General features: G+C 34.1%; 2 protein-coding genes across 6 annotated transcripts; one reads left to right on the top strand and one right to left on the bottom strand.

Moving 5' to 3' along the window:
• Positions 1 to 465: 465 nt before the first annotated feature.
• Positions 466 to 3,886, bottom strand: LOC114286687 (uncharacterized). Of its 5 annotated transcripts, none has more exons than XM_028229888.2 (3): positions 3,533 to 3,886; positions 2,221 to 2,531; positions 466 to 1,003 (listed from the first exon to the last, which is right to left on the bottom strand). In XM_028229888.2, the coding sequence occupies exons 1-3, from the start codon at positions 3,654 to 3,656 to the stop codon at positions 581 to 583; spliced, it is 858 nt and encodes a 285-aa protein (XP_028085689.1). In that variant the 5' UTR covers positions 3,657 to 3,886; the 3' UTR covers positions 466 to 580. The 5 variants fall into 5 exon arrangements, with proteins under 5 accessions (XP_028085689.1, XP_028085687.1, XP_028085690.1 ...); XM_028229886.2 differs by having other exon boundaries at positions 2,221 to 2,591; positions 3,533 to 3,881; XM_028229889.2 differs by having other exon boundaries at positions 2,221 to 3,291; positions 3,533 to 3,880.
• Positions 3,887 to 6,293: 2,407 nt separating this feature from the next.
• LOC114286686 (Tetratricopeptide repeat (TPR)-like superfamily protein) lies at positions 6,294 to 8,228 on the top strand. Its single transcript, XM_028229885.2, has one exon. The coding sequence runs from the start codon at positions 6,343 to 6,345 to the stop codon at positions 8,188 to 8,190; it is 1,848 nt and encodes a 615-aa protein (XP_028085686.2). The 5' UTR covers positions 6,294 to 6,342; the 3' UTR covers positions 8,191 to 8,228.
• Positions 8,229 to 9,714: the final 1,486 nt, after the last annotated feature.

Here is a 9,714-nt window from a genome sequence, read left to right as displayed (position 1 = left end):
AACCAAACGTTGGATTCACTGAAAATAGTCCTATCCAGACATCTAATCCCATGAAAAAACAAACACAGGATACATATCTAATCCGACCAAATAGTCCGGGGGATTCACAGTCCCAGGACTCAAGTCCGATGGATTCTAATCCCCCCTTTTTCAGTCCGTCCAATCAAACACACCCATAGTGTCTTATCCTACCACACTATCCCATCATTAATGCAACCAAATGTGGGACAAACAGGACACATAGATAACTAATCCAATTCCCGCTCTTTTATACAATCCAAACTTGCCCGTAGGATGTGTATGTTATTAACATTTTCAAAAAACAAAAAAATTCGTACTAAAAAAAATGCTCAAAATATAAACTTTAGATTTCGGATGGTTTTTTTTGGCAACCTATTTTTAAACTACAAATAAGTTTTGCGAAACAACTTAATTGTGAGCGAAAAATGCCAAAATAAGACCAAGTTAAGGGCAATATCATATTGACTATCTTTATTGCATTCCAACATTACTTACAACACAATACTAGACATTGCATTGCTGAATGATGTAAAAATTATTTTCCCTGGATAATAACAATTCAGCAAGGCCACAACCAACAAGGCTGATCTTCAACTGGGAAACTCCAATTACAACAATTTGTTGGACTTTGTTCATTGTAATCTCCATCTTCAAGCTTAGGGAAGCACACTGGGGGCAAAAGGGTCCTAGTGAGTTCATCTTCTTCGTTTTGTGAAAAATCAGATTGATCCGATCTGAAAGCATGAGCAGAATCTGCAGGCTCCAACAAGGAAGAATGGCTCTCTGAATCAAAAACATCGCTTTTAGCCGAACTTGCATCTTCCTGCTTACTAGCTTCCATTGGTACCTCGCTAATACTTTCACAGGTTGCATTGGTGATTTGTTTATGAGTATCTGTAGCCATTTCATTGTTGAAATCAGTTGGTTCTGTAATTGGGTTTTCTTTTTCTGTGAGAAGCAGTTTGTCTGTCAGCAAATGAACCTATTCAAAAGAAAGAATGGAAAAAATTTGGAACCGTTTGGTGAGGAACAATTAATGACTATCAGCCTAATTAGCACTACACTGACTGAAACTACTGAGCTCTCTAAAAATAAAGATAAATTGCACTGAAATTCAGAACAAATACAATAAAAGTCTTACAATTTTGAAATAATTATAATGATTTCTTCTTTAGTAAAGTTAAAAAAACCGAAACTAATTTAGATAGTATGAAAATGCAAAAATAAAGAACATAATGTTTGGGAGAAGTTTTTTTGGCTTTTTGAGTTAAAATATTGAGTTGTCAAACGAGACTTTAAATTCTCATTCGGCAACTCAATATTTTAGTCTAAAAGTTAAAAATTTACTAAAAAACCAATAATCTATACTAAAAAGTCAAAAAAAAAAATATTTTTTATTTTAAAACTTTTTATATATCTTTTCGTAAAAAATTAAAAAATTATTTCAAACATACTAATTTTTTTTATCTCATATTTTAGCTAAAAAATTAAAAAGTTACTAAAATCCTTTCATTTTTTCTCTTTGACAAATATCATATCCGACTATAAAAAAATTCAACCCTCATCCCAAACACAACTATTTTAGTAGTAAAAAATTAAAATAATTTATTAAAATAGTTAACTTTCCAAACAAGGATATTCATGTAAAAAAAGATGACAATTATTTTTTTCATCTACATAACTATCAAATTATTGATAAAAATGTGACTAAAAGTGTTATATGAATTAAAATCTAAAAGAAGCTTAGGCTCCGTTTGGCAGGAGGTTTGAGACTATTTTAGCCACAAAAGACAAAATAGACTATTTTAGTCACAACAAATAAAACATCATATCCAATCCATAATCATTACACTATTTTCTCACAAAAAAGGTCAAAAAGTCTTTCCAAAATCAAGCTTTTTAGCCCAAGCTACAATAACAAAAAGAAGTCAAAAAGTCAACCCACTTTCCAAACGGAGACTTAATGTAATTATGTTAAAATTATAAGTGTTACTATATTTTTCTCTAAACTTTGGCGTCTTTTGGGAAGCGAGTTAAAAGTCAAGAGTCAATTTTTAATTCATTTTGAATCACATCATCTCATATATTTTTTACATAATTTTACAAAAAAAATCAAAACAATAAAAAAATCCACTTTTAACAATCTTCTCAAAATAAGTCTTTAAAGAGCTCAGTGTAATTTACCCAGATAAAAATTACCTCATTTCTCAACCTTTCCTTCTCCTTGAGGAGGATATCATAGTCAGCCTTGAGCCCATCATAGCTGGCCTTCAAAGAATCATAGTCCTTCTCAAGCTGCTTGGTCCTGAACCGGGCTCGCCGGTTTTGGAACCATATGGTAACTTGCCTAGGCTGCAACCCTAGTTCATTGGCAATCTGTGCCTTCCTCTCAGGTTCAAGCTTATTTTCTACCTCAAAATTCCTCTCAAGACACCGAACTTGATCGGTCGTGAGCCGCCGCTTCTTCTCGGGTTGATAGAGGCAACCATCAAAGTCCTCATTGCAGTTTTCTTCTTTTTCAAAATGAGCAAAAAATGGAGCCATGGATGTTGAACATGAAGCAGAGTCAGCTATGCATACGACGGACTCCATTTCATCAAATTTGAAAGCAATAGCATAAGATGTATTTGTCAATAACAGTGAAATTTCACTAGTGTTAGGCAAGAAAGTGATTTTGCATGGTCTTGTCTAATCAAATTAAATGCGTCATTGTCTATGGGGCCATAATGGAATGAATAAGTTAACACCACAAAAATTAATCAGAGAGCTAGATACAGAATGTATAAAATTTTATCTATTTATATGTATCAGTGTTTGATTTCTATAATTATAATAAAATTATAAATTAAAATTTAATGTGACCTGACTTATATCCATAAATCTAATCCACACATTTCATTTTCTCACATTTTTTCCCAAACCTTTTTTCTACGAGTCTAGGTGTACATCTATAGCCCATTCTGTGAATTTTATTGGTATTTCTAACATTACGGAACTTTTCTTTGGTCTCACTCATGGAAAGAAAGAAAAAAAATTTCAGCAATAGAAGGAAAGGAAAAAACATTTGACCTCTTAAAGGGGGAAGCGTCTTCTGTCTTCAAAAACTTGTGTCTTCCTGACCCAAATTACTCACAATCTCATACAAGAATTTTAAGATTTGAGAATCCGAAGATATATCCAATAACTGTGAGTGATTTAGGACATAGGGACAGAAATTTTGGGGACAGGGATCCTGGGGCCTCTTAAAGAACAAAACAGAGTACCAACAGACTATACAAGAAAAGAAAAGGGGGAAAAAAAAAAAAGAAGATGAATTATTTTTAATCTTCAGCAGAGATGCATAAAAATAAAAACCCAATACAAAATTGAATTCAATTGAGAGCCAACAACAAACCCATTAATGGATAATGGACAATGGAAAATAGAACACAAAAACCTTTTCAGAAAACCAAAAGGCAATAGAGGAGGCATAGAGGTGTTGCAAAAAGCAGGGGTAACAAAAGAAAATTACCATGAAAAGAAGGGGAAGAGTTGGAAATCCAAAGAGACTCGAGAAGCTCAGAAGATGAATGAGGACTTTTATTTTGGAGTATGACGGTCATGTTGCAATTTTTGAAGATTGTTCCACCCTCCATAGCTCCTTCTTCCCTGTATTTGAATTTATACGGGACTTTTAAACGGTCATATTTTATGTTTTTTTCTTTTTCTGGGACTGTTAAGAAGCAGAGTTAATGGATTCAAAATGATCTATGGGGTCTATGGTAATGGTTATGTAGAAAGCACGTGAGTATAGAGAGCTCAAGACCATCACTGAGAGAGAGAGAGAGAGAGAGATTTTTTTTCTATACGAAGAAGTGGCTGATGGGACTTATAACCCATAACTAGTTGAAGGAGAGGGAGGTACCTTTCTTTCGTGGGCCCCATAGACGGCCTATTTAGAAGCAATTCTTTTATTTGCATAAAATTCAACATCTTAAATAATCTTAAGACTTTGAAATTAGGGTTGGAATAAAGTTTCGTCCCTCGAATTTTGCTCTTTCCAATCTTCTAAATGTTTAAAATGACATCGTTTTGGGTATTTTTTTTTTCCCTTCTTCTTCTTCTTCTTCATGCAGGTCGTCTCTGAGACAGAGGGAGAGAGAGAGAAAGAGGGAGAGGGAGAGAAGAGACCTTGCAGATCGTTGGCGATCGTCAGCTCGTCGCAGCTCTGATCGTCACAGCTTCGATCACAGCTCGTCAGCTCGTCGCCCAGCCCGTCGCTCGCCTCCGCCTCCTCCTCCCCCTGTGGTTATGGCCCCCTCCAGTCCTCATCCTTCCTCCTCCTCCTCCTCCTTTCTTCTCTTCTCCTTCTCTGCTTCTGAAAAAAAAAAAAAAAATTAGGGGGATTCGGGGGAGCTCATTTTCGAGCTCCCTAGCATTGCTCTTAGAGTTGTTTGGCATGACCTAAATAAGTGTATTTTTTATTTTTTTACGAAAAATGTGTAAAAAATTAAAGAGGTGATGTGATAAAAAAATGATAAAAGGATAAAAATATGAATTATTTTACAATTGTCAAACTTGACCTTAAGATTGAATAAATTTTAAATTGCTTTTTATAGTGACTTGAATTTGAAATTTGAAATTTTAATCTTAAATTTTTACTATACAATCAATATCTTGGGATTAGATAATCTTCTCACAAAAGTAAGATCTATATATTTAATCAATATCATCTCATATAAGAAGATTATGGGTCTAATTTTACAATTGAAAATTTACACACTTCAATATTTTTTTAGCAAGAGAATAGTGACATTCAAAGGTCTTTTTTGGAAAAAAGGTTAAAAGCAATTTTTTGATTTTTAATCTCTTTTAAATTATATCACTTCTCTACTTTTTACATGTTTTTTTAAAAAAAAAAAAAATCAAAAAACTAACTTTTATCTATTTGTCAAAACAATCCAAAGTAGACTGCGAAAATTAAAAGATATTACAGTATTTTGCTAGATAAAAAATAAAGAAAAAAGAAGTTGGGAAGACCAATGCGTGATTTCTTATTGATTGAAAAAAAAAAGAAAGAAGAAATTAAAGAAATCAGCCAACACCACAAACTTGTAGACGTGGATATGGGCTTGACGGCCTGTGAGGTGGTCCATCATTTTGTAAATGTGTGCAAATTTTGGATAGAATAGGTAAGTCCCGAACCCAGCCCAGTCTGCTTAGTTTGAATTCAAATCACAAAAGTTTGGGAAACTTTTTGAAATTATGTGGCTCCTAAATCATATTGATAATCTTTTATTTTTATAACAACATTACAAATTCACCCTTATTAATTTAAAATTTATTTAAAAAAATTAATAGTTGAAATTCATTTTACTCATAACCCTACACTTCATTAATTTAATTTTCACCACACAAATCTATGCAGATAAATTATGAGTTCTTAAAGATACGTTGATAACATTTTTCTTATTTTTAACATAATAAGACCAATGGCTATCCCATCATTTTAAATTACAAATCTTTATCTATATTTTTGGATAAATTACACTAATAAACTCCATATTTGAGGTAAGATTTCACATTAGTCACTGCAATTTTATTTGAATAAATTTTATTCTTAAATTTTTATTTAATTTCAACCTTGTCTTTCAATCCAAAATTGTTCAAAATATTAATGAAAATATTCATGTGGAAACTTTCCCTCTTAGATTTTTGATGGATTTTAAGAAAGGAAATATATTCGATTAGATTGAAAGTACAAAATAAAATTAATAAATCAAAAATAAAATCTCCCGCATAAATAATCACTTTGCTTGGTTCCCATTTTTTAAAAACAGTTTTCAAAAAATTCTACACTCTTATTTTTCATATTTTTTTGTTTTTACTGAATTTTTTAAATATTTTATGCAATTTTTTTACTTTTTAGACACACCTAACATAAATACACCTAAAAAGTAAAAAAATAATAAAAAAAATCTTTTAAAAATTCACTAAATTATCAAAAATACAAAAAAATACAAGAATTTAGTACATTTTTTGTATTTTTATGTATTTCTTAATTTTTTAAAATATTTTTTCACAATTTTTTTTACTTTTTAAACACATCTAAGTAAGGTTTATCTAAAAAAGTAAAAAAAATGTTTAAAATTTTAAAAATATTCACTAAAAATAAAAAAATATAAAAATTAAAAAACTAAATTTTTAAAAAACTTAGTCTAGAAAATTCAAACCAAACACACTAAATAGAATTTTATTTTAGATGGTTATATATTGTAATTTTTTATTCGCATATACTTTTGAAGTATGTATATCTTCAGTTTGTAAGTCTAAAATGTAGGGATGAGCTCTTTACGATGCATGGCAAAACACCCAACAATCTCCCTCGTACAATCATGCACAAAACTCATGGAAATCAAGCAAATCCACACCCAACTCCTCATTAACGGTCTTCTTAACGACCCTCTTCTCCACGGCCAATTCGTCGCCTCCATTGCTCTGAAACACCCCAACAATCTCGATTACTCCACTCAAGTTCTACACCAATGCGACAACCCAACTCTCTTCGCCTTCAATTCCATGATCAGAGCTCACTCCAAAAGCTCAAACCCACGAAGGAGCTTCGTCTTTTACAACAGGATTCTACAATCCAATCTCAGTCCTCACCCTGACAATTACACATTCACTTTCTTGGTTCGCACTTGTGCCCAATTGTTGGATCGCGAAACGGGCCAGGCAGTCCATTCGGCGCTGACGAAACATGGGTTTGAATCTGATCCACATGTTCAAAGTGGGTTGATTTACATGTATGCTGAATTGGGTCTCTTGGACTGTGCGCGTAAGGTGTTCGATGATATTCCTGAGCCAGATTTGGTGACTCAGACTGCAATGGTGACCGCTTGTGTGAAATCGGGTGATGTCGGTTTTGCACGGGATTTGTTTGATGAAATGCCTCAGAGGGATCACATTGCTTGGAATGCGATGATTGCAGGGTATGCACAGTGCGGGCAATCTAGGGACGCACTAAATTTGTTTCACTTAATGCAATTGGAGGGTGTGGAGATCAGTGAGGTGTCAATGGTTTCGGTTTTATCTGCATGCTCTCACTTAGGTGCCTTGGATCAAGGAAGATGGGCACATGCGTACATAAAGAGAAAAAAGATACCGATCACTGTCACGTTGGGAACTTCACTTATTGACATGTACTCGAAATGTGGGAACATGGATAAGGCAATGGAAGTCTTTTGGGGAATGAAAGACAAGAACATTTATACGTGGAGTAGTGCAATGGGTGGGCTAGCGATGAATGGGTTTGGTTGGAAATGTCTGGAGCTTTTTAACCTTATGAAACAAGAAGGGGTTTGGCCCAATGAGGTCACATTTGTCTCTGTTTTAAGGGGTTGTAGTGTTGTTGGATTAGTCGAGGAAGGTTGTAAGCATTTTGACTCGATGAGAAAAGAATTCGGCCTTGAGCCTATGCTTGAGCATTATGGTTGTATGGTTGATTTATATGGCCGAGTTGGCCGCTTAAATGATGCCTTAGACTTCATAAATAAAATGCCGGTGAAGCCTCATGCTGGTGCTTGGGGGGCTTTGCTTAATGCTTGTAAAATCTACAAAAACATGGAATTGGGTGAACTTGCATCAAAAAAGATAGTAGAGCTAGAATCCAACAACCACGGGGCCTATGTGCTCTTGTCAAATATCTATGCTGATTCGAAGAACTGGGATAGAGTTAGTAATGTAAGGCAAACAATGAAAGCCAAAGGTGTCAGAAAGCTCCCCGGTTGTACTGTTATAGAGGTCAATGATGAAGTCCATGAGTTCTTTGTGGGGGATAAGTCCCATCCTAGGTATGGTGAAATTGAGGCAAAGTTGGAAGAGATATCTATGAGGCTTAAATTATTGGGTTATGTGGCTAATACTAATCCTGTTCTTTTCGACATAGAAGAAGAAGAAAAAGAGGATGCTTTGTGTAAACATAGCGAGAAAGTTGCCATTGCTTTTGGATTGATCAGTTTAAAGGAAGGTGTGCCTATTAGGATTGTGAAGAACCTTCGTGCTTGTTGGGATTGTCATGCTGTAACAATAATGATATCTGAAATTTATAATAGAGAGATCATTGTGAGAGACAGGAATAGGTTTCACCATTTCAAAGATGGAGATTGTTCTTGTAAGGGTTATTGGTAAATTAAATACACGATGATTTACGTAAAATTCATTTTGAATATGATGAGTTTCTTTTTATTTTCTTTCAATATCCAGCTTAATTGAAGCTAACTTCTGAAATCATAAAAGGAGTTGCAGATGATTTTTTATTATTTTATTTTTTTGCAGTTGATTCACAAGACAAACCAACAGTTTAGACAGCAAATCAATAGCTCACATTTATATTGTCAATTCTGGTTCTATAAAATTAATTTCTTTCTATCAGCAATTGAAGTAGTGCAGACCATTTACTTACAGATCCGTGCACATCTAGGGAGAAGTTATTGGTTGGTCCAAGGGAAACGTCACGTGGCGCTCCATATATATTGTGATTAGTGGAGGATATGAGATTCACGATTTTATATTGGGTGATTGGAGAACATGAGGGGATATAAAGGTTTGTGATTAGCTTGAAATATGATCACGCGGCGCTTAGTACCAACCGATAATTTTTCACATGTAGGATGCTCTCGGTGTAAAAATTATCCTGGTCATATCATGCTATGTTTCGTACAAACACTCTTCATTCCTAGGTATTTCAGTTGGAATTTGCTATTAGCTATGTTACCCATATGTGAAGTAATTAAAAGTCTTTTAGCCCAATAAAATGTTCCGTTGCCATGAAAATGGGGGAATCTTGTTATAGGTTTTGATTAATGATGCAACATTAGGCTTACCGCAGAGTATTTTTACTCTTTTTACTGTGTCAAAGTTTGAAGTCTTACCTTATTTTTGACACAGATTTTTACTGCTTTTAAGGATCCCATGAAAGCCATTCCTCACCTAATTCTAATAGAAAAGAAGATCACGGGTTGTCACTAATGACACGAAACGCAACCATGTTCCTTCTTAGTTCAAATTACTTCGTGTGGCCCTACAGAGCGAAGATTTCTAGCATTAGTGACCCTACAAAGTGAAGATTTCTAGCATTAGTAAAATTGTCTATCTTCTATTTGTCTCTCACAATTTCAAGGTTATTGTTGACTAATCACCATAATAAAATCCAATGTTTTTGAAATGAGGACCATTAATCAAATCGGAAAAGTGATTGCGTCATGGGTCACTAGTTCAACCGTAGGGTGAATTAAAATTAAACTGTGACATCATAATTACTTAGATAACGTTTATGTTTACAAAATTTTTATAAACCTATTTTTGTTTATTTTTAGAAAAACATAAACTAAAAAACATGTTCACTAAGGCCTAAAATATTTATATTTATTTTTTTATTATTTATGACAATGGGATCAAAACACCAATTAAAATCTGTTCTTCCCGATCAAAAAACATGTTCGTTCTCATCCTCGTCTCTTCCCGATCAAAACACCATCGCCGTCAACGGCTCATCCTCTTCTTTTGCCGCTGCAGATCGACCGTCCCTCGCTACTATCATTCAGTTCTCAGCCACCACACTTGTTATCTTTGCCACAGGCATCTTCTCCTCCACCATTCAGTGTTCGGCTTGCCCTGGCAGCTCTTCCTTCTCCATCTCCCTCGCTGGGAGTT

The sequence above is a fragment of the Camellia sinensis genome, chromosome 5 (genome assembly GCF_055761805.1).
Source record: "Camellia sinensis isolate YWXY chromosome 5, ASM5576180v1, whole genome shotgun sequence".
Taxonomy (NCBI): Eukaryota; Viridiplantae; Streptophyta; class Magnoliopsida; order Ericales; family Theaceae; genus Camellia; species Camellia sinensis.
The sequence above is the reverse complement of the archived record's forward strand: the minus strand, read 5'-3'. Positions and strand labels throughout refer to the sequence as shown.